The sequence below is a fragment of the Varanus komodoensis genome, unplaced genomic scaffold, assembly GCF_004798865.1.
Source record: "Varanus komodoensis strain SLA01 unplaced genomic scaffold, ASM479886v1 scaffold1, whole genome shotgun sequence".
Taxonomy (NCBI): domain Eukaryota; kingdom Metazoa; phylum Chordata; class Lepidosauria; order Squamata; family Varanidae; genus Varanus; species Varanus komodoensis.
Genome location: NW_025335268.1, coordinates 22,390,261 through 22,415,712, shown reverse-complemented (window position 1 = coordinate 22,415,712; position 25,452 = coordinate 22,390,261). Strand labels below are relative to the sequence as shown.

The following is a 25,452-nucleotide window of genomic DNA, read 5'->3' as shown; positions in this document are numbered from 1 at the left end:
TGGAAAAATAATTCATGGCTACCAGTTTCAAGAACCACTAAAAAGCCATTGAGAGTCATTCAGAAAATCATTGATGGAAAATAGTAAATTTATTTATAATTTATTTTAAGAAAGAGTAGATCAGTGTTTCATGGGGTCTTTATTAAAAATAATTTTAATTATCTGTATATATTCACAAACAGTAATCAAGGCTTGTCCTGTGAAACCATTCTATTTCTCTGCTAACCTGCTTGAAAGACTTATTAAAACAGGGCAGCGGAAGCATTGTCCACAAGTTGGTCAAATTACACTTTCAACTATAATACTTCAGTTGCTGGTTTTTTTAAAGGCTCTAAAAGTATGTATATTATTTGTGGAGCCTGCTGATATGGCACCCAGGAAACAAAAGCCGCATGTTAATTTGTAACACAGCTGCAGCAGTATAATTACTAAAGTAGTACCTCTACTTGTTCAATCCTAAGGAATTGGTTACTAGACCTCTGTACTAATGCAAAACTTTTAGATTAATGTTAGGTTAGTAAGCTTCATGCAACACAGTAAACAACCTTGCATGCTCTCCATAGTATGTGGAATTTAGCCTGAATGTACTAGTCAGAAAATCATATGGTTATCCAGACAGCATAGTTTCTGTGTTCCCCACTCCATCCTTCTAGCCTCATGATGGAGCCTTACAACCATTGAGAATGAAATCCCCATTATTTCCATATTCTTGCTTATCGAGTACAGCAGCCTCCCCTGCTTGGTCCATTGTGGTCCTGAGGTAGATTCCCCACCTCCCCCCTCCATTCCAAGTGTACCTGCATTCCCTGCCATTCCATCTCCAAAGCAGTTTTTATTAAATGAAAATAAACAGCTTGACTACAATTTCCCCCTTTTCCTTCCATGTATTTTCATGCGGTCTCCCTGTTTTCAAAAATTAAAACAGAAACAGGCATATCACTGAGAATAGAGTGAGCAATGATGCATCTGTTGTTAGGAAGCTAAGAGCAGTAGAAACCAAAGGCTAGAAGCAGCTACTTCCACAGCTGCTCTTGCCAGGAAACTCTATGATGTTTCCATACCAAGGTGGCTTCTAACATTACCTTTTGTATTTTGAAATGACTTTCAGTAAAATGGGAACCCCAGATCTGGATGACCAGAGATGCCACATGAAGTGTGAATTCCTTAGAACAGCCTTTATTATTTCCGTGGTTTCAGAAAACTAATCCTACTATTCAGAAATGTCTAAACTGGATCTGGACAGTGCAGCAGGTCCATGATATTAAGATTTCACAATGGCTTCACATGTCGTACTGTTTCTGTTTCCCCCTGCGTCATCTTTCATGATGAAATATTAAATAATGGCCTCTTCTAACATTGCCTTTTGTATTTTGAAATAATGTTCAGTAAAAATACACATGTGTAGTGTTACCTACTTACTAATGATGTGTAAGTGTGCACATTGAAACAGCCACTTTCGTCCATGACATCTACAAGAACCAGGAAAAAAAACCAGCTCTTTACTTGTGGGCAAGTTTGTAGTTTATGCAAACACATACAGTGAAGAAAGAAAAACACATACAGCCCTTCTTTGTTTGGTAATAGGCAATATCTGAAATGCTATGGGTACTCAGTTCTGTACACACTTACTTGGGAGTAAGCCCTGGTGAACACAGTAGAAATTATGTCCAAGTAAATGTGCATAACATAGTGGCGGACAGGAGCCAATGAAGAAAAAGTCTGAGACTTTCAACATATTTTTCAACAAAGCCTAATGCCTATAGTAGACTTTGAACAGACAACTTTTCTGTGGTTGCTTTTCTTCCTGTTCATAATAATTGTTTAAGCTTTTGGCAGTTTTCCATGATCAGAATTCCTTATTTTCCTCTAGTAAGCTGCATGATTGTAATTATTTCAGTGACTCTTATTAGTGCATCTGAGTCAGTCACAAGGAACACATGCAACAGTGCTGTAGGATGAAAATAAGGGTTTATGGGGTTCCTTCATGGATAGCTATGTGGCATCTATGGCTTGTAGTGCATTTTACTAGCTAAGGATGGTGTGTCAGCTATGACCTCTCCTAGAGAGGGATAACCTGGCTAGTCACCTTGAAAGAAGCTACTTCTGAAGAAACAGATCCTCTGAGGGAGTGGCAAACATAGACAAAGAAAATATAGTAGCAGCCAGTTCCAGACAGTCCTGGATAGCACAGACTGTTAAGGTCCAGTTCAATGGTAGGCATGTCATGAGCGGAGCTGGCTGGAGCTGGGGGTCAGACTAGATGACCCAGGAGACCCCTTCTGACTTGCTCTGTTTCTATGTTTCAATCAAGTGTTGTGCTTGGATTCAGTACTGAGACTGCCTTCGATGGATGTCCTTTACCGGAAAATGGGGAGGGAGATGACTTCTTAGCAGTTTTCAATACCCCTGGCTATAGTACTATTAACTTGTGGATATCTCCCTCTGTCTGATCTAGGAATTGGAGACAGTGTTTTAGTGGTTCTTAGAGGTTGCCTTAGCTTGACTCTGTGCAGACTTACTTTAGCCTGGTGACACTTGTGCTATGGGGTGCCTTATGGCTCTATTCTGCCTTTTCCCCCGTTCAAAATCTTTTTGAAACTAATAATTGAGATCATCAGGAAGTTGGGCATATAATGTCACCAATATATTGACAACATTCAGCTTCACTGCCTTTCATATTTGTTGGGTAAGGCAGAGCAAGTGCTGAACTAGTGGCTGGAAGCAGGAGTAGACTAATAGGGTATGGCTACATCTTAAGGGTTGTAAGGCACCTTGGCAGAATTGGACTTTGCAGAAATATATTTGTGCTACTTGCACAAATCTGCTCCCCCCCCACACACACACACACACAAATAAGCAAATATTTGAAAACTCTACATTTGTTTGGTTTTTTATTTTTATATAATGAGATTTGTGTAAAAGTACAGAAAATAAAAATGGCCTACAAGTTCATGAACTTTGTGTGACTCAAGAAAAGCCAGGTGGCTGCAGCATCTGCAGGTTAGTTTCTTAGAAATTCAAACTCACTTGAGTTCATTGCTCATTTTTCAAATCCTTAGGACTAATACCTTGATATTAAAACCTAACATGTCAGACGTATTTTTGGTAGCTGGTTCAAAATGATGTTTGACCATGTGCCAGGCAGATCCGCTATTTCAGTTTGGTGGTACTCATAGATCCATCATTATCACTTAAAGCTTAAATGGCTTGAATTACACAGAGTGACTTTTTCATCTAAAGTTGATATCCCAACTGCAGTTTTTCCTGGCTGAGACAGCCTAGCTTCAGTAGTCTGTGCCCTAGTAACTTAAAAGTTTGTACTACAGCGATACAGACTACAGAGTAGCTGCCTTTGAAGATGGTCCAGAAGCTCCAATTTGTTCAAAATACTACTTCTAGACTCAAGATGTGGGATCAAATCACACCTCTTTTGAAACAATATTCTTGGTTCCTTGTTCACTTCTAAGCCCAGTTCAAAGAGATGTTGCATACTTTAAACCCTGCTAGAGTGCCTCATCTGCCTATGCTTTGAAATGTACAGCGGTGGTTCTTCTCCAGGCACCTGCACCATTAGTGATAAAGTGAAAAGAAACTTCAGAGACAGCTTTTTTGGTAGTGGAGTGCCCTCCCAAGGAAGGCTTACCTACCTTGCTAACATTTTACTACCAAAATCATTTTTTTAACATCCCCGTGCTTTTAAATATTTTGACTTTTAATAGTAGCACTGATAAAGCCAGATTTTAAGGCATGATTCCAGAAGTCCCAAAGCCTGGGGAATCCACAAGTGATCGGCAGAGATAGTGGCACATGATTGGAGACTGGTGGCATAGTGGGAAAATAAGCCTGGAGTCAGTACGTGATAAGGACATAGTGACATATTGATTGCAGCATCATTCCTTCATCATCATCTCATTTATACAGGACTGGGTGAGGCAGCCAGGCCCAGAGGCAGTCTGGGAAATAAAGATGGCACCTGGTATCTCGATCAGTTCTTTGGGCTAAAGTGTGCCTGGCCATCCAGTCCTCTTCCTTTTTTTCTCTCTTTAAGGAAAAGGGACACCTTCCTGCCAGTACTGTTAATTGTGCGGGTGCAGAGCAAACCTGGTAAGCTGCTGAAAGGCAGTGACCAGGGTAGTATGGGGGTGAGGACTGGGAGAAAGGCATGCAGAAAGGGGAGCGTGGGAGGGTCCTTGCCCAGGAACCCTCAGATGTGGCAGAACTTCTGACTTTACATTTTGCAATTACTTCAAGCTTTTGGTTGATTAGAGTTTTTCACCTTTGTTTTTGCTCTTTTTATATTTTTGTCCAGTAATACTTGAATCTTTCACATTTGTGAATGCAAATTGGCCATTTGAGCAGTGGGATATAAATTTTAGGATTTTTAAAAATGTATTGCAGATCTGATTTTATTCTTTACTTGAGCTAATTTTGACCCTTTCTGTAATTATTTTATATTCCATTTCTAGTCATTCTGGGAATTTTACAAAATGGTAAGCAGGATAAAGCTTAAGTAAATAGATAACAAAAAGTTTGTATGGCATTTGAATTAACACTGTACCAGTTATACAGAATCCATGGGATAAAATCCATTTGAACATTAGGAGAAGCAACAAAAAGTAGATACATCTGTGACTTCTGCTTCTGCTTCTTGCACTTCTGGGTACTGTCTGGATTCATTTATCTTACTGTAAATAACATATGCAATGTGCCTTTTTCATTTGTCTTCCAGAAAATACAGTACAGCAGACACACAAAGCTCTCTCATATACATTTCTTTAATCTGTTTCTCATCACAAATAAAGCACCTATAGGAACAAAGCCAAATTTTTTACTTGTGACAAAATGTTGTTATGCATGATTCTCCCTGGCCTGTCTCCTAAAATTAATTGTTAAAAAGTTAGGCTTATTATGATGTGTCTGCATCAGAGGGCAGATTGTGCAAATCATAAATGAATGGGGTGTTTTGCCCATCACAGCAGTCCTTTCAGTCTTCATCTAGATTTTGGCATCTTAAGGCTCCAGGATTGGATCCAAAGGAATTCTGTAGTATTAAAAGAACCAAAACATTTAAAATGAGGCATGCTTTAAAAAAAATGGAGACAGTGACCGACAAACAAACAGAGTTAACAGAAGCTGATACATTGATCAACATTGTTTTGTACATTTCTTGAAATGCCTGATGTCTCTTTGAGCCTCCCATACGCTCTGCACATGCCATCAAAAACCAAGTAAAGAATTCTCTTTTCATTCCGCTCAGCATGCTCAAACACCACATGCACTGTCTGCTATGTGTCACTTCTCATGAAACTCATGCTGGGAGGCTCTGTTTAAAGGCAAAGTCTCTGTGAAGAAGATAGTTCAGAATGGGCTGCGTGCAGCAGACAGTCTTCATAGTTCAGGATTGAGTTAACATACAGATTATTTATTAGCTTCACATTAAATATTAGTGAAAAACTTGGTACATTAAAGATGTTGGAAAAATGAGGAAGATGAAACTATGTGAAAAGCAGAAGAAATAATCTCTACATGAAAATAGTAAAGACATTTAAAACATTTTAAAAACAATTTATTAAAGGTATTCATGATTACATATCAACATGGCTTAAATATTCAAAAATTCTAGGGTAAACATTGATCAAAATTTCTGACTTCAAATTCCAGGTCTCTTCTATATCCACACTGCCACAATTGTGTCAGCCTCAGTTCTCCATCTGCAAAATGGGAATAACGATATTCTTCCACTGAAAGTAGTTATGAAGTTGAAGTAAATATTGTAAAGCATTTGCATGCTAATGCTGCAATTCTAAACATACTTATTAGGGAATAATCAACTGAGAACTGCTTCTGCATTTAAAAATACTTAAATAATGTAAGAGGAAGGATCATTGTCTTGTGACAAAAATTGACAACCTATAAATCTCTGACTTAGATGACAGAGCAGTAAGTATCATGAATGAAAATAATGAAATAAGTAAAAATAAGTAAAGTAAAAAGTACTTAAAACATAAACAGTACTTAACTGATATTAACTTAGCACAATATTGTTTTCCTGTGTAGATATACTTAATAACTGAATTCTAAGCCATGAATGCTCTGTTTGAATTGCTTTTGTATGGCTCTGTCACCCTTCCCTGAATTTACAGAGCCAAAAGCATGCTGTGCTTACACAGCACAGTAAGCTCAGCCTTTCCTGCAGAAAGATATCTCCAAGTAGGAAAACTGGAACACAACTTAGGTATGTTATGAACTTCATGTGTGTTTTATAGAATGAACAGAATATTATAAACGCTTTTGCATGTTAAAAATGCTGTATCATTTAGTACTTATCTTAAAAATTCAACAGCACAGAGGTTGGCATCTTCCTGGATTTAAAGTCTATTCAAAACTAAATCTAAAGAGAGCATTGTAATTTACCCATGCTGTATCCCAATGGCAACCACCATAGTATTAGGTTGCCCAACTTTATTTTTTTTTTAAATTATGGTATAAATTTATGGAAGACTGCTAAGTCAAATTCTGAGAAAAAATAACAGAACAAGTGAAGGTCAAATATACCATTTTCATTTTAAAACAAATCACCAATTTAATATTTTCCTTAATTTACTATTTTATTAACCTCATATGTAAATTAATTTCAGATTTCTTCATCTATATAATCAACTGTGTTTCATTTTAAACTACCTCTAAGACCTTGTTAAATAAAGTCCAGTAATTATTCTTTTGTCTCCAGAACTTTGTAAATATTGTCCAATGTTCTAAAGATTTGCTTGTTTATTTTATTTTATTTTATTTTTTGCTAATTTGGTTTTCCCAAATACTTTTGCAATGAAAAAATTAGTTGGGCACCATCTTTCCTGAGACCCTCAGAAGTCTGCTGCTTGCCCTGAAGTCTTTCTATATTTTCTGAATGAAAGGGTGAGGGGAATTACTTAGTTGGCCACCATGCCATGCTTATACCCTGGCACAGGCAGCTCCTGGGATTTAACCTCATGTGGCATCCTAGTCATGTAAAAATATCTACTGTGGTATTTAAAGCAACTGCCCAGACAGGGATCCCTTCTGAGAGTAGTTGCCAGTTACCCTCAGCTCTAGGCCTGTGGATAAATACAAGAATTGAAGGAGGGGGTTCCTTAGATTACATAAGTGACTTCAGAGAGTTACCACTTCGAATATTCGAAAAATATTTCTCCTTCAGCATTGTGGCCTTTAAGTATCATTCAGTGGAGTTTTTCCAAGTGGTTGGACCTTTTGGGATTGGTGATGACTGATCGAATTCAGGCACCTTGGATGAAATGGATTTTCTAAATGTTTTTCAATCAAGCCTGGTTTTGGCCTTGTCACTCTGTGAGTTTTTATTTGCCAGAAAAAGGCAAGGAGATTTAGACCCCATTGGTTTCCCTGGACTTCTCAGTGGGTTTTGATACCATCAAGCATGATATCCTTCTTGTCTGAGCTGAGTAGGGGTGGTAGAAGTTTCTGGTAGTTTTACTTGGGTGGGTGTTTCCAGAAATCAATACTAGGGAATATTTTTTTGCTTGACCCCATGGCATTTCAAGTTTTATCTTGTCTTCCGTGCTGTTTAAAATCTACATGAAACTGCTGAATGAGATCATTCAGAGATTTTGAATGCATTGTCATTAGCAGCTCTGTCTCATCTTCATCAGATCCAGGTGAGACACTGGACTGGATGAGGGCCAGTAAGCTGAAGCACAATCCAGACAAGATCAAGTTACTGTTAGTGAGTGGCTCATCTGTCTAAGTGGCATTCAATGTGTGACCCATGTCCTGGTAACCCCCAGGTTATTTTACGGCAATGTGTTGCATGTGGGGTTGTCTTGAAGGTGGTCAGGAAACTTCAAAAGGCAGTCTGGAAATTTTACACTAATACAGTTAGTACAAAGATATTAGCAGGGTAATGACAGGAGCCTGGTGTTATAACCGTGTAGCCGTCAGTGCCTTGGCTTTGCTATAGGGTTCCCCACATGGTCTGTGGCTATTGGTAGGCTGCCCCCAAATTGTAGAATTCCCTCTCTAGAGAGAAGCTATAAACTTTCTGGCACCATATGCAGACATCTTTATTCTCTAAATCTTTTAAAAGTTTAGTTCTTTCTTCTTTTACTTGGAATAATGTTTAAAATAGTGTTTTAAATTTGTCCTAGTCAATGTTTTAGCTGTTTTGATATTTATCTCTTTTAATTGTTTAGAATATTGTTGCCCTTTTACAGATTTAAAAAGTGGTGTTGGTTATGTTAATAGTACCCTGAGAGCTTCAGCTTTACATTAACACTTAACTGGAACAAATAAAAACAGTTGCCTTGGGTCGATCAGGTTTTGCAGGTTTTCAAATGCTACAGTAACCTGAAAAGCCTCCTTACCAGCAGCAAGGGTGTGATTCAGTCCTTCCTCACTCCCACTTTCATGCTTTGGAGCAGAGTTGTCTTAACTGATTTTACTGCTTCCCTACTGTGGGGAGCTGTGTTACTCGCAAGGATCTTTTACTGGTGCGGTGTGCAAGTTCTCCTTTCCAAAGCGCTTTCCCCATTCCGCAAAGTTCCTTTGGCTGCAGACCTTTTCCGGAGTCTCTCTGTTTTGCTCAATTGGTCTCCTTCAGTTACCGTGGTAACCAGCAGATGGGGTTCTTTGACAAGGGTCAGTAGGGAGGCTCCCTATCTGGGAAGAGCAGCTCAATAACAGAGCTTTCACTGGTGACAGTTCGGCTCTGGCCAGCCAGGAGTAGTTATCAGATTACTTATATTAAAACCTAATTAAGATGTGTGCCAGTAAGTGCAGCGTGGCTATTGGATTTGGTGATTTAGCGGCTGCCAGTTGTTGTAATTCAATCTCACTGCTATGGCACATTTAGCTCTGCAGAGTACAGTGGAAATCCGTTGCATGCCTAACACGATGTTACTGGAATGCTGTAGAATGTCAGAGCATGGTATCTTTTGGACTTCACACCTTAGTCTTCAACAGAGGAGGGACCAGGAATCTTTCTCATATACTACGAAGTTCCCCCCGAAGTGAGCTTTAGGGATAAAGTGGGTGACACATCATGTATTTCTAGTTCAGGGCAGTTGTTATAGAACATTGATTTCACTCTGGGGGGAAAATCAAAGTGAACTAATGGCAAAGCATTAAAAACAAAAAGCATCCTAAGATAGAATCACTTTTCTAGAATCATTTTTCTTGCTCATGTCTCAGGTATCCTCCTGCCCTAGGAGAACAGAGATGGAGTAGCAACTGGGTTGTCTGCTTCTTGATGGTTGAATGGCACAAGCACTTGGGTGGGACACTTTACAGTCAGCAAATACCGAACGCTGCCACACATTATTTGTTTATAGAGAAAGACAAAGTTAAATAAATCGCATGTAAGTGGTACACATTTTGCTGACTTGTACATATCCTTCATGTTGTGTCAGCTAGATATACACTTGAGAATTTCTTTCAGTGTCAGATTTAGGACCATGGCATGTGATATTAAGTCTTGTAAATGTTTGAAATCATGAGGATATTATCCATAGAATCACTATGGATAGAAATTGCAGCTCCAAAAGGAATATCATAGAAGAACAACAGCAGTGGTTCAGCTTTAATAATTTTAGACTCCAGTGGTTTTATGGGTGGGGTGGGGGGGTTGACAGCCATATTGTTTGGCAACCCTGATTTTAAAAATCCCAATATTTTGAACATGTGAAGTTCCACACTCCCTAAATCTTAACACTACTGGAGTGCTGAGTGCATTTGTTGGATGGTGTAGAAAAGGACAATATATTTTAAAAATAAAATACTACAGTGAATCTATGTAAACATACATCCCTGGTTGCCTTCCTCTAACTTTTATTTAAGCAGAGGAAAGAAAGAGTGCTGCAGGGAGCACTGTCAGTCCCAGTGTCCTCCAGTGTGCTCCTGTTAGGCCAGGTGCTGACTCTGGGCATGTTTGCTACCCTCTCCATTGCCTGACTCTCTCCGAGTGATCCTTTGGTGATCTCCTGAGCTACAGGACCCTAAAACCCTTAGTTGCATTATCTGGGCTTCTTCTAAAAACATGCAATCAAGGACAGATTCAGCATATTCCTGAGCTTTGTAATAGGGCTATGGTTGGACAAAGGGGAGGTGTAACCCTTTCCTAAATGTGTCCTCCAGGGGAAGAAGTGCCACAGCAGTCAAGATTTGAGGGGTATGAAGAAGAGTTAGGTGTGGTCTGGAAAGATTCCTCTTCTTGATCAGATACTGCTTTCAGCAGTTGGCCATGTCTGAGTGTCTATCCCTGGTACCAGGTAATAAAGTTGGGGTTCTGTTGGTGTACCATCCAACCTGTTGCCTGTCTCCTTACCTGAGCTAACGGGTGATGTTGAAAACCCATCCATCCTGAGGCTGTCTTCTCTGAAATGATTTTGACTTTCTGGGCACCTCTCAGTCATGGATCTTTGACAAATAACTGGCCCATGACATGTAGCAGGGAACCTATTGGATTTGGTCATCTGTACTGGAATAGGGGTGGAGCTCATTAAATCATAGAATAGTAGAGTTGGAAGGGATCTATAAGGCCATTCAGTCTAGCACCTTGCTCAATGCAGGACTCCAAGTTAAAGCATCCCTGACAAATGGGTGTCCAACTGCCTCTTGAATGCCTCCAGTGTGGGAGAGCCCACAACCTCCCTCCCTTGTTCTAACAGGAAGTTTTTTCTTGATGTCCAGCCAAAACCTGGCTCCTGTAACTTAAGCCCATTATTCCATGAGCTGGAGAGCCTATTACAAGTTTATTGACACGGACAGATCTCCCTTTGGTTAAATTTGAATTACAGTCTGCCTTTGCAGAGATGGGGGGATCATCTTTTAATGATCAACCCACAGCTGCTTGTGAATTTGGGTCTTCTCCTGCTGTTTCTGGAGGTGTTTCATTCATAATTGGCTGGTGGTCCTGCCAAAATCCTGGTCAGCTCTTGAAATTAGGAGTTTATTGGAATTACTGATGTAATCAGCCCTAAAAATGAACAGCTGATGTGTAGAGACATTGGTTTATTGGTATTCTGTAGAGTAGAGCATGGTGGAAGGGAAAAGTCAACAGCTAGAATGCAGATGGTGGATGAGGGCTAGCAAGCACCAACTTATATACATAGGTTTCTTAATAGGTAAGGTTACGATCATGACATTATTGGTGTGGGACTGAATGACAGTTAAACAAGGCAGTTCCTCTGCTGAACTACTAATTTCTGGGCTTGGAGTTAAGCAAACTTCTTGTCATGTATGGTAGAATTGATTGCAAATGCAAAACCCACAGTGCATGTTAAGCAACAATTCCTTCCAGCAAGAGTGAGAACCATGTAGAATAGATTGCACTCTCCCTCAAATCAGTTCAGGCCAGCCTAGCTTCCTTCCAATGCCTGTTTTATCCCAAGTCCCACAGCAGTCCACCCACACCTATCTTGTCGCATTCAACCCCACCATGTCCACAGAGAAACATGTGACCAGCTTTTGCACATATATATTCAGACAGAGTTTATTCCAAAGTTTGGAACTTTATTCCAAAGGGTGTGTGCAACCGAGCAGCCCTTAGACTTTACAATCAAAAAGCATGTCTATTGCATTGTGAAAATCTAGGTAGAGAGTGTTGCTTATAGTGACATGGAAGTTATTGGCTTAGACGATGGGTCTTCAAGACAGAGGCTGTGTTAAGGGTCGGCCTACAAGGGCTTAAGCCCCAAATCTTTTATTTGGAGCCTCAGACCTCTCGGATGCCATCTTCTCTAGCACCCTGCTTTGTCCACTTACTGAAATAAAGGTACAAAGGCCCGGATTATCTCTGTTGCATCTGATCACACTGCATCAGCTGACTTTTTGCCCACATGTGCTTTACTTTCTGCGTTCTCCTCTTGAATCTTTTTACTGAGTGGGAGTTTTCTTCTGAGACCAAATGTCCTCCTCTCACCTCTTTTTGCAGATAGTGGGTTCATTTAAAGGGTCTTTTAAAGAGACAGAGTCTTTTAAAGACATGCACGTGTACTTTTAGAGCATATCTAAACGCAGATTTTGGCATTTATTTTCTTGTCCTGTGAACCCTGACTCTTTTTGTGAACTAGCACTGCCCTTCCATCAAGAAACCTGCCTGCAAAGTTTGATTTCCATCTTCAATTGCATATTCAGGAGTAGATTTGCCCCTATGCTTAAGCCCTCATTTCTATCTGTCTATCTTGGAATCTCTGAAGGGGATGTGGGGAGACAAGACATGTGTAAAAATAGCAACCAGCAGAGGCAATCCACATTAATAAACACATAATCATAATAATACCATCCAGGACAAGTCCCTGCTCATGGAAAGCAATGTCAACATAATCCCAGCTCAGCTGAGAAAGGGCTAGTCCTGTCTTTCTGATCCAGTTAATTGACTGAGTTGCAGTTTTTCAAAGCTGACAAACAACAAGCAACACACAGTTGATTCCTATGCAGATGGAACCATGTGTGGAAGGGAAATACTGGTCAGTGCTATTCCTCAAATATTGACTTAATTCAGCACAGTTCAGTACTAGATAGGTGCTTTAGCAGTTCTCATGCCTCTCCTTGTGCAAGGCATTAATTTGCAGGAACACAACAATATACTTGGAGTTAATTTCATTGCTGTAACCAAAAACACCTGAGGAAAAAGCAGCTCATGTACTGCTGCATCTTTGGATAAAGCCTTCTATTTTTAGTTTGATTGGGATGATAAAGAGATACCCTGTGCTCTTGGGCTTGGACTAAGAACCAAATCTATTAAACTGACTAGAGTCTCCACAAGCCTAAATCCAGGTCAGTATATGTGAAGTTTACAGGACTAATTATAAAGTCATAAAAATGACATTATCTCAGTGATCTCTTTCATGTACCTGAGTAGAAAGACAGACAGGATGGTGGGCTATTGCATTGTGGGCAATTTTTCCATCAGTAATATGCAATGACTCAGGTAATTTTGTAAGTTCTTCCAGATAAGGCTTTTAATATAAAACACTTGTAAATGATTCTGTGTAAGCGAGCAAAGTAAAGGTGTTTTCATACTTTGGTTTACGCCCTGCTATAGCTCCACTCTGGCACCAACACCAGAACAACCTCTTCTGTATATCTTATCCAGGTTGCACCAGCTGGACAAGCATTGCCAGACCACTGCCCAGCAGCTAGTGGAGTTGCTCAACAAGCAGAATGAGCTATACAAGGAAAGGCAGATGCTGACAGAAGAGGTGGACTTCTTGCGGACTCAGGTACAACTCAAAGCCTGGAGAAAATTGATGGAAGCTGTGGGAAGATGTCTGATATTTGGTGATACTGATTTGTACAATTCAGCTTGACATTTAGATGATCCTGTGAAAGCCTTTAAACTCAGATGTTGTATTATACTTAAATAGTAGTTAGCTTTCCTCCCTACTTTCCCAGTTCCTTGCCCATTCCCTGTCCCAAAGTCCTAGGAAAGCATTTCCTTTGAAGGGTCAGCTCACAGAGCCCAACTTTGACCTAGCAACTTTTGTGCTGACTTTTGGCTGCTGTCATCCTCCTCTCCTCAGCGCTCCTGTAGTGACCCCTGGAAAACTGCTGGAGGATGGCAGGGGGCGCACAATCCCCCTGAGGGTGACATGTGTTGCTAAAATTCCTGGTGGGGGTAACCCACCCATTGTGTGCACCCAGATGCAAATTCTTTATTGCTGCATTACATTCCTCTAGGTTGAGGTGCTGGATTCAAAGCAGTACTGAGCCCCCATGAGCTTGTGCTCAGTTAAATCTTTGTGGCAGAAGATCATACCTAAACTAAAGCTCATTCTGAAACAGGGTTTCAAGCCTCAAGCCTTGTTTTGTTTTGAATGACTTTAAAAGCAAAGTGATGAGCATTTTCTGTAGCATTTAGAGACTGAGGCACCAGGGATTTCTGAAGCAGGGTCAGAAGACAGTTTTCTTCTCTTCAGACACATGTCAGAAACGTCTTGCTATATATTCTAAAGCCACGTCGGTCTGGAATATGTGTCTTTTCATAAGACATCTAGTTGCCACCTTCTTGGCTATTTGGTGCTTAAAAGGGAACTGACATTGCTCTTACTATTCTACAATTTATGCAAACATTGAAATTTAGATTTGCAATGAATCCAAGGAAGGTAAGTTAGCTGCCTATGGAAAAACCACCAGTGTGTTAGATCACAGGTAGAAATTTCACCCTAATTTGCTTTTAGAAACAACACTGCCAAAATGCCCCGTCTTACCTGCCCCTTGGCCTTTCTCTGCTGCTGCTGCTGCTGCTGCTACAAACTCTGATGGCATTGGTGAACCTAGCTCACATTCTTTGTTTGTAACTACAGGCATTAGGCACATGCACACGAAGCTGTCAGCTCTCTCATCCCTCACGTCAGCCCAAGCCTTGCTTCCTGCATTACTGGCATGCCTCCCCTTCTCCTGTGCAAATCATTGCCAGGGCAGTCAGCTACACACCCCTCTGTGTGCCTGTTCACCTTGATCCTTTAAATCAGTGGCTGGCATCATGTGCAGGGGAGGGTACCAGCTTTGGTGAACTGCTGAATTCGAGTGTGTACATCCCAACAAACCACCCTGAGATCAGCCTTGGTGGGCATCGTGGCTTGCTCTGGCTTGCTCTTCCCTTAGTCCTCCTGCTGACTCCCAGCGTGTGTTCCCAGGCTTTTGCTGCACAACCCCTTTCATAACCCCTTCCCTGCAGGAAAAAACCTTTCACTCCCCATTTACTGTCCAGTTTTCTTATATGCGATCTTTTTAAACACATTATTTTAAGTGCTTCTGAAACATGCAAGTAGTTTTTTTAATGTTTATTTTTCCCCTCTCATTCACATGTGCAGTTACATACTTCCAAACCACAGAAAAACAGTATTTCTCAGTAAGTCCACTGAATCTCACAGTAATTGAAGCCCACCCACCCCGTGGCTTCATCCTGTTTAGCTACTGCTTTGGGGAGTCAAAGGAAGCACTGAAATGGAGGAGGAAACTGAGAAGTGTCATTTCAAGATGTAGTACAGTGTGAAGATGAAACTGACAAATGGGATTTCAAGATGCACAGAGAGGATAATCAGTTCTGCTGAAGAAAGTACCAATATACTCAAGGACTTTGGATCTTGAAGATTTTCAAAAAAAAAAAAAAACCCTGAGGAATCTTATATTGCATCTGGATGTGCAGTGGTCAGCTTCTAGAAGCCTAGGTTTATCATAATTTCAACAACCTACCTGAAATACGTTATCATGGGCAGCAAATTTCTGAAGGAGTGTAAAGTACTGTTCATCCGAGGACAGCCCTGTCAAGCAAGAAAGTGCCATGCAAAGAACATGTTGTGCATGAAAGTATTTTCCCATGTTACAGAATTATATATTCATCATTCTAAATAAGTGTTGTAGTAACAAGAACTTGTGTTTAATTTTGTACATGTTGGCAGAAGATACAGTAGAGTTGGAAGATACTGTAGAGCTATAGAAGAAGTGCAGAAAATGCCAAGAATATTTAGTGAGGTATTAGAACAACACAACTATGAAGAAAGGTTACATCATCTGGGACTGTTTACCTAGAACAAAGCCAAGTGAGGAAAGACATAAGTGTACAAAATTATTCAAGGTATGGAGAAAGTAGATACAGAGGTATTTTTCTTACTGTTTCATAGTATTAGATCCTGGGTCATTGAGTAAAGTCGACTGGTGGGAGTTTCGGATCCATCAAAGGAAGTCCTTCACGAAGCACATAGTCAAATACACTGGCATAAGATCTAGTGATGGTTGCCACTGGATGGCTTTAAACAGCTTTGGCAAATGCACAAAGCCTAGGGCTATCGATGACTATTGCTCATAAGATTCCCCCCCCCCATTTCAGTGGTGGTGTGCTTAAGTACACAGATGGAAGCCATTGCGCCCATGTCTTGATTGTTGGGTGTCCACCTGTAGTGGCTGGCCACTCTGCGAACAGTATGCAGGAATAGACAGGTCTTTGGCTCTTCCCATGTTCTTATTCATATGCCACTTTTCTTGCAATAGATTTCAGGTAGTTTAGAATTTAAAACAATGGCGTATGATCCAATTGAATTCATAAAAATGTGGGGAAGAGAAAAATGAGTGCATTCAGGTATCAGTTCTTCTATAGTACTACATAAGAACCATGTGAAATGGTCACTTCAGGCAAAATGCAGGTGAGGAGGAAGAGGAGGATCCAGTTACAGTTGGCCCTAAGCAGCTAAGCTGAGGGAGAGCTTGCCGTGTCACCTCTTCAGATCCAGCCAGGTGACCATCCCCAAATTCTTCAGGGAGATGTGCAGTGTTGAACTAGAAACAGTTGCAGTCAGTCTTGAGAGCTGAAGGAAGAAAGTAATGAAGATGTGTTCCTCTGTGGCCCTTTTTATTTCTTAACTTTGCCCAAACTTCAGAACTTTGTACAGGCAATCCATTAGAGCGGAACGACTGTCCTTCAGTGCTTTTAAAATCAGAACCTGAAGCTTTCTTCCTATGTCACGGAATGTGGGGGTACAACAAAATTGTGCAATGTGGACTCTATAAAGTGTTTTGTTGTGCGGATTTGCCCAATTACATAGTGTCCATTCCAGCACAGCACTTACCTGGGTATATGAATGGGTAGCGAGGATACTGTCCACTACTGGACCAGTTCCCACGATGAGGTTATAAGCCGTGTGTTAACACACCACAACCAGGTTTTTTTTTTGGTAACTGCATTATTCTCATCACGTAGGGAGCAACCATGAGAAAACAAATCTTTTTGACCCATCCTGCTTCCCTGTTCCTCCTTTCCTGTTTTGGGAGGGTGAAGACCAATGAAATAAGCAGAACTTTGCTGAATGATAGCCAGTGTGACCCCTGGAGCCTTAAACAAAAGCATCTCCAGTTAGAGTTGGCAAACTGGGGGAGGAATATTCATGTGACCCTTTCATATTTTCACAGTGAGGGTATTAGGTTGGCCTTGATTGTCTTCCTTGTTCTGCAGCCTGAATATTGGTGCTGCTGCAAGCAGAAGAGACTGGCAACAAGTCTTTGCCACTTTAGTATCCATATAATTTTAGTCCAAACAACACCTTCACCTTTTTTCTCAGTCCATGCTTCTAGCCAACCAGTTTGTCCTCCTGCAAGGGACCCTAAGCGGCTCAAGTGGGACAAATCTTCCCTGCACCCTTTTTCCTCTAGGCATTCAATATTTTATGGCTTGTTTTAAGTTTCTGTTCTCTGTTGTTTTACTCCTACAAACCTCCCTCATTTCTCAGGGGCCCCAGCTTGCTTGCTTTCCTTGTCAACATTCGCCACCTGAGTTTGCTCATAGACCAAGTGTTTATGCAGAGTCTCCAATCTATCTCTCAGCCTGTATTGGCTGTCCTGAAGTGCTAAAATACAGCTTGAAGAGTAATATGCATATAGACACTCACGGCCATAGTTTAAACAGATTCAAGGCAGCCTTTCCACTAGAGTTTGACTTGTTTTTAATAGCATCTTGTCAGCTTCCCCTTACATAGTCTGAAAAATCAGAGTAAACAGTGTTCTGGCACAAACCTGTCACATCTTTTCAAGGAAAGAGAAGAGACAGGATTCCATACGTGCCCTAAGACAAGGGCTCTGTTATTTGCTGCTAAACAAGAACAATGTTTAGACCTCATGGAAACCTTGTTTTTCAGGAGCAGAGTATTCCCATGAAAGACATTTTTGGGACCTCAAACAAAGTGGTCAACTGGCCCAATACAAGCACAAGCCTTTGAAAGATAATTGTTTACAGAGCGTTACTGCATTGTCAGTGATTGATCACCCTTTTTCTCCCAGCAAACATAACCACAGGAAGAGGCAATGTAAGAACATGGCATGCCTATAAATGACTCAAGTCCACCTTTTGTTTTTATCTTTCAGTTACCATGAACTGCAGCTGTAACACTGAACTGCTAAAGCTTACTTTAAAATGGTCATCATTAAATGAAAATATTGGCCAATTATATCACTTATCTTGATTCAGCTTGTTAACATGAAGTTCTGATATAATATAAACATTGCAAGCATGACTTCCCACATGGTAAATAAATAATCCCAGCCTGCAGGTTTTATGGTTAGTTCCCCAATGGGTAGCATCCAATTATGTAATTCCACAAACTTGAATGGTAGTCGTGAAGCTCCTCCAAATCTGTTGCACCAAGCGGGTGCCCATTACACTTGCCCAGCTAGTTATGCAAGCTGATGCACAACATGCTGGCCAACGGCAGTGCAAACAGAATATGCAACTGGCTGCACAAGTTAGGCACATTGTGTAAGCAGCTGAGCATTACAGTTGCACAAGCTGCTGCATCGTGGGCTGTCCAACAGTGAGGTGCAACCATTTGCACAAAGGAGATTGATCCTGCTCTTGCACACAGTTGAGAACCCAGTTTCTGCTAGAGTAACAGCATTTGTGCTAAGGGAAGAACATTGATACAACCCAGTGTATTCAGAAATTCAAGTGACTTCCTCTTCCGCTTCTAGAATATCCCTCTGGTCTTTTGTCTGGGAATGTGTGCATACTTTCAAACAGTGGATGCTACACACTTCTCTCTCCTTTGGGCAAGACCTTGAAGCATGAGGAAGCAAAAGCCACTTCATGTCTTTTTTTTGACTGATTGAAACAAAAGAGCTGATACTGTTCTTCACTAGAGCACTACTATTCTGTAACTTGCACAATTTATTATTCTTTGTAAATTTCAATTACCGAGGGAGTTTGCCCCACATGTGAGAAGCTGTCTACATGTAACCGCTGAGGTCCAATGAAGCAGAATTACATTAGAGCAACTTCCTCAGTGAATTTTTGGGAAGGGATGCAAAACTTTGTTCTTTTGAAAAGTAGATGACTGGAGAGCAAGCACTGTGGTCTAGCATTGGATTTACTTTAAGATTTACTGGTTATCGTATTGCTGTTTTTCTTTTTTGTTGGAAACTGCCTCAAGGCTTGGAGAAGAGGGTCCTACATGTTTAAAATAGATATGTGAAATGGGCCAGTTCATACAATTGAAATAAGACAACTTTACATTGCAGTGCCTGTGTGGTGTGGTTTCTATTATCACCTCCTACATGCAGCTTATCATAGTGGCTTATTTTGATTGTGCAAACCACGTCAGTGTAGTATCAGTAAAAGCACCTTAATATCTCTTTAAAACATGTTAAATATTTATTCAGAACTTTCTGTCCCTTAACATTTTACAAGGCTTTTGAAATACAGCCTTTTTATATTACTTTATTATGCATTGATAATTTGGAAGCATTTTTTTAAAAACCATTAATTTACATGTTTAAAAAGGGTTCTTTCAAAATCTGAATGCTAAAATATAGTGTAAATTGTTCATAATAGATGCTAGAAAACATTGCTGCCACTCAGTTTTTTGCCATTCAGAGATAGGAAGTTTTTAACTTAAAGGCACATTTGTCTGTATTTCACCTGCAAGACTTTTTCCACACAGAAGGGCAGTAACCATGCTGTGACATGGTTTGCAATATGCTTGCTTGCTGAGGACCTCAGTTAGTGTCCGGAAGCAATAGAGCTCATTTAGGCAACACCAACATTAAATTCATAAATACCAGTGGTATTGTATTCTTTGCTGAGGTTGTTATAATGGTTTCATAGTACTTAACACAATGGCTATCCAAGACTGAACCCCTAGCCATGATACTTCTCCTTTTACAGATAATTATATGGAGGTGTTCCTTGCCTTTGCACCATGGAGCTATTCTTTGCTTTGTACCATTTTTTTTTTTTTTTTTTTTTTCCCTTTTTTTTTTTTTTTTTTTGCTGCACAAATTGGTTTTGGCTGCACAAATCATGTTCTCCTTAAAGTGGCTCACAGATGAGCATTATGGAGCTAAGTGAACATGTTTAAATTCAATGCTGTTCTATTCACATATAAAGTGGGGGTCACTTTAAAAAATGGCATGTGGGTGAGGTGTTAGACCTTCCATCTCCTAACTTCACTTGCCTGTCCAGTCTGACCATGACAGATCATGATATTGTTGTTTGCAAATAACTTTCTTATATTTGTCCTGTTCATAATATTTGGTAACATCACAAACACCTTATCTATAAAAGTTCTAGTCTACGTCCAGTTTCAGTCCATTTCACTGCATCTGCCTCTGTGCCAAATCAGCATCTTACTTACCAGAAAGCTTAGACCCTGTAGTTTTCCAGAGAACCAAAGCTCTTCTGACTCTTCTTCCACCACAATGCATGTGGTAAGGAAAAAAGACAGAAAAAGCAATAGGAAAATATAGGAATGTTATCAGTGGAAGGCCCTGAACCCCCATAAAATTTCATTAATGAGGCAGGTCAATGGTATCATAAAAGCCTCAGCGGGAAGCACCTGAGTTTGAGATTGCATACTGTGGGTGCCAGGCTATCTGGACACTACATTTTCCAAACTACCTCATTAGATCTCCGGCTTTCAATACACAGCAACTTTCCAGAAGCCTTAGCAATTGGCAATGTTACCTAGGGAAGTTCTGGGCTTTCCCACATTAGAGGCATTCAAGATGTGACTGGACAGCTATTGGAGAGGGATAGTTTTCACTTGGAGTTCTTCGTTCGGCAGGAGGTTGAATCCAATGGCCCTCTGGCCCCTTCCAACTCTACTAGTCTATGATTATATACCTAGTAGAGTTGGAAGGGGCCAGAGGGCCCCGGCATGTATGCTGCTCCAAAGCTTTTCAGACTAGGCAGCCTTATGACACTGGTGCCCACACAGTATGGTTGAAATCCAGTACAGTTTTTCCACTACAACTTTGAACCAGGAGGCAATAACCCCCTTTCCCAATACACTCCCTTGGCTGCCCTCAGAATCTGGTCCAAAGACCCTACAGATTTGTGTGAGAGGATACCCATACTCTCCCACTGCTCTGGCTCTGGTACAGCCACCAGGTAGGACTCCTGCACACACAGGTCTCTGGCAAGTCACAAACTGCCCACAAGGTTAAGTTGGGGACTGGGGGACAGCACTGGGGCTCGGGGGCAGAGTTCAGAAAAGGGGTTTGGATTCTTCTGCCTTCTTCCAACCAGACATAAGGAATGTGGTGTGGTCCACATTACAGAATAGGGCTCAAAAAGCTAAATCATTTTCTGATATTTGCGAAAATAATTCAGTTGGCTGAGCTCGGTTCTTAAGTGAAGGGGGAAATCATCCCTTATGCTTCTTTCTTAGCTAAATGCTGCTACTTACTTAAGGGACTCTCGAGAAGTAAGTGAAGCCAGTTTATCAACAATCAAAGAACAGGTTTACTATCAGCCTCTCCAAGTACATACTGTTCAGTGTTTCTTGTTTGACCGTTCTTACTATGCCCCTTCTATCCCTACCCAGCTAGAAACCAAAACTGTTGCCCAGTGATTATTGCTGCAGCCATGCTCTGCTGCTGTTTTAACTAAAAGACAACTGGACTGCAAGATGATAGGGGAAAAAGCAAAAATGATTTATTTTAATGTGAACTGCTTAATAGCTTCAGGCTAAGCCGGTGAACCAAGATTTCTCGCACTTGGTGCCTCAAAAAATCAAGGTTGCTGTGACCGTGGGACACTTGCGACATCAAGCAACCACCTCCTTGTAGGGAGGATGATGGGAAGTTTTCTCAAGCACATGCCGCTGATAGCTGGCAGAGCTAGTAGCCACTCTGCACTCACAGGATTCCACCGTCATGCTGTGGGTTGGTGGTAGATGCAACAGTTTCATTTTCTACAGGAAGGACCCCTCCTACTTGCAGAGTACCAGCTCCCCCTCCTTTCATTCACTGTCCTCTTGTGGCTGGTGAGTTCTCTCTCTCATTCTCTGTCCCCGTCATTTTCTTTTTTTCTGTCCAAGGCCAGCTAGATCAGAATCCTGGTCTCAGCCTTAGCCAAAGTCAGTATTAAGTCAGAAGTGGAAACCAGATTCCAACCATAATCTTGTGTTCTGTTCTAAAGCTAACTATGGTTAGTGGTTAATCTGCTGCAGACATAACACTAACCATAGTTAATCTTGAAAAAGGGAAGTGGACTTGAAGGAGAGAAAAATAAGCTCAAGAGAGGAAAGCCTGATGAGCGATCCTATAAAACTTAAGAGTCTAATATACAAACTGGTTCCTGGATAATACAATACTTTGATTCTCAATACTACACAAGGACTGACAACATATCAATGCAATAATTTCATTCCACCCTTATAAATATGTAATAAATATTTATTAAATACATGTTTAAAATATTTTTAATGTTATCCACCCTGAGTTTTCAGCAGTAGGGTGGGTTTAAAAACAACAACCCAAATAAATAAATAAAAGTGTACATGCTTGACAGAAGTAAACAGAAGAGGTGTAACATGATGCTAAGGTACAAAATGGAGGTGGGTAGGGTAAAGCAAACAGCTATAACGTCATTAGGTTTTTCTGGACAATCATAGAAATCTCTGGAGCATTATCTCAAAACAAATTCTAATGTTGAATTTTATGTGTTTTAAGAGGAGTAGCTACACACCATCCCTGTCTCAAGTAATCTTACTAGTGTAATACAGATAGACTTAAACTGACATTATTGAGCACATAAAACTAAGGCACAATCCTGATAGTTTAAGGTTGGTAGTTCCATCAATTTCACTGGGAAATACATAGCTCACCTGGTAACTCAGCTCTCATTAATGCTTCCCTGTAAAAACTGGTACCTACCGCATCTAATCTTTCTATTTGCTTTCAAAATACCATCACCATCACTCTCTTCCTACCTTAAAACAATATATTTTCCATGCCCTGGCATCATTTCCTATATAATATAGCAGAAAAAGATGTTTCTGTACAAACTTTCCTTTTTCCATCACTTCTAAACTGTCACTTCATGTTTGCCTTTCATTAGGTCCTTTCAACTTTCAGTTTCCCTTTTGCCACATTACTTAAAGGCCTTTTTTGATTATCCCCACCAAAGTGTGGTTCACACATGGTGCAGTCACTGACAGATAAAGATATTCTATGTGGAGCCTTAGAGGTATGAACAAGACATCATAGATTAATTACTACTAATAGAATTTCTTACCACATATTGTCAGTTCAAATTCAGTATGTATCAATGGTGACAATTCACTCATGCTGCCAAGGATGATCAGGTTGTATACTTGAATGTGCAAACCAATGTAATACTTGTTTTTGTCTTAGTTATATGTTAACTATTGCACACTCTTCCTTAACCTGCCTTTGCATTTCTCTAGTGTTTTGTGTTCTGACCACAGCTGTTGCTAGGATTCAACATGACTAGTCACTAAAAACCTAAACACTTTTCTGGTTCCTTCATTAGCTACCCCTTACCTTTGAGAATGCTTTGTTTTCCTAATTGATGTGCTAGATGATCTATTTCAGCATTGAATATACCAGCATTGTGGAATAGACCGTGTTTAGAAGATTGTGGAACAATCTTGAAAATGGCAGATTCCTTTACCATGAATAGCTTAAATGATAGCTTTTGGTTTTGCTTAGAAAAGCCCTAAACAGCTTCAGACCAGGTCTGCCCTGGAATTAAGACCAGTGTGTGAGATCATGCTGTAGTCCAAGATTTGGCAAAGAGCAGGACATTTTCTGTGATGATGCCATGTTGGAATATTTTCCCAGCTGAAGTGCACCAGGTTTCCTTTGTTTCTTGTGAGAAATTTAAAACTTTTGAGTTTAATGGACTTGGAACTTAGTTTTATTGCCAATAGTAGCATCTTTCTGCTGGTACTTTCTATGTATGAGGGGGCTGTATTATGTTCTTTCTTGTTTTGAGAAACTGGCTATTTATTGAGTATAATATATAACTTTTGAGTATGCTGAATGCCACTCTGGGTCCTTCTAGGTGAAAAGTGGGCCATCCATTTCCCCCATGATACATAATTGTTGTCATCTGAAGGTGCCTGATGCAGCGATTAGGCTGCAGCTAAGCACTTCTGGTTCTAGTGATTGCTTGGACGTGAAGACTCCTGACAGCTCTACATATGCCACTTGGAGCACCATGGAAGGCAGGACATAAATGCAAGAATAGATGTCGAAGTACATAGTGGTGTAGAATGATTTAAAGTTGAGGAACCTGTTTCTGAACATTTGAAAATACGCATTTTATAGCTAGCTGCTAATGGTTCCATTTCCTTTTCAGGTGTACTAGTTGATGTTATAATCCTCTGAAAGTGAGAGCAATCATGCCAAGAGACCAAAACACTTTAAACTGGGCCATGACTCCATTCTGGGGAATGACATCAAGAATAGCTTTTACTTTAAGAATGCTCATTGTGCTTCCTGTCAAGATCAAAATGATAGTGACTTGTTTTGGCATTCAAATAATAACGAGGAACAGCATAATGTAAGATAAATTACATGTTGCACACACGTTAGAATGCAAAAATATTGATGGACTACCAATAGACACTGAACTTCAGAATGAGGGCTGACCTCGAAGGAAAAACTAAATGGCACAAAATGTAAATAGCAGTGCAACTCTATTAACACACAAGGAGCATGAAAAAGAAAACTGGCTGGGAAAGAAGAAGCAACAATTGGTTTTGATAAAGGATTGTGAGATAACTTGGCAGCAAAAGGAAATACTCTTTTGCCATTATTGAGCATCTTCTAGCAGTTATTTAATACTATAATATTCAATGTTGCCAGCATGCAATTTCGATGTGTAGGGTCCAATTGAATAGTAAGCCTGTAAGTTTATTTCTGGCAACATAATAGGGCTGGAGAAATATTCATGAGGAATATTTGGTTGTATTTTGCAAGTCCAGACTAAAAAACTTCTCAAGATCAGCACCATTCAGCAATGTAAGGAAGTTGTTTTTGCTTATAACATCATGAAATTATGACTGAAACCCAGAGGAGACCTGTCCAAACTGTAAAATGCTGGAATGCCATAATTGCTTGAAGAGCAATAATAAAGACCCACAGAATGGTTTATGATGTTGTTTGGAACAGCATTTCTATAGGGAGTTTTTAGCACAATTAGATAATACAATTTTTTATTTAGCTTTTTAGAGTTGTCAGTCTTTTACTAAATTCTGTATAGTATCCCTTGCTCATCCATTTTATATCTATTATGAAGAAATAAAGCACATTTTATGTCAGTAAAACTGCTTCTGTATTCCAATTTTTACCCACAAATTCCTTCACCTCACAGAGTATGGAAATGACATATATATTTTTAGATATGAGATGATGAAAAAACAAAAAAGTTTTCCATTTTTACATGGCTTCCATTTTGGAATCTATGCATTTTCTGAGAAAGTTCCACACCTTGAAATTGAAGATGTAACTTATCTTCAACCCTGCAAAAACATTGTCAGAATTTTTAGTTCGCTTATCAGTAATTTCAGTTGGCACTCAGAGATTCTTTTTCAGGTATACTCTTCATTGCCCTTGTTTCCTTATCTATCTCCTCTTTGGTGTCTGTTCCTACCCATAACCTTCATAATTCATCCCAGAGGCTTTCATTTTTGACTTGCTGAATCC

The 25,452-nt window shown here is 40.1% G+C and overlaps 1 protein-coding gene across 10 annotated transcripts in view; it reads left to right on the top strand.

Annotated features, from left to right (window-relative positions):
- The window catches only part of SDCCAG8 (SHH signaling and ciliogenesis regulator SDCCAG8), a 138,779-nt gene that overhangs the window by 107,913 nt on the left and 5,414 nt on the right, over window positions 1–25,452 (top strand). For 3 of the 10 annotated variants that reach the window (XM_044419475.1, XM_044419544.1, XM_044419551.1), the window contains exon 17: window positions 13,106–14,814. In XM_044419475.1, coding sequence (XP_044275410.1) covers window positions 13,106–13,319 — 214 coding nt within the window. In that variant the 3' untranslated portion in view covers window positions 13,320–14,814. The other 7 variants (XR_006413676.1, XR_006413677.1, XM_044419495.1 and 4 more) reach the window with 7 other exon arrangements.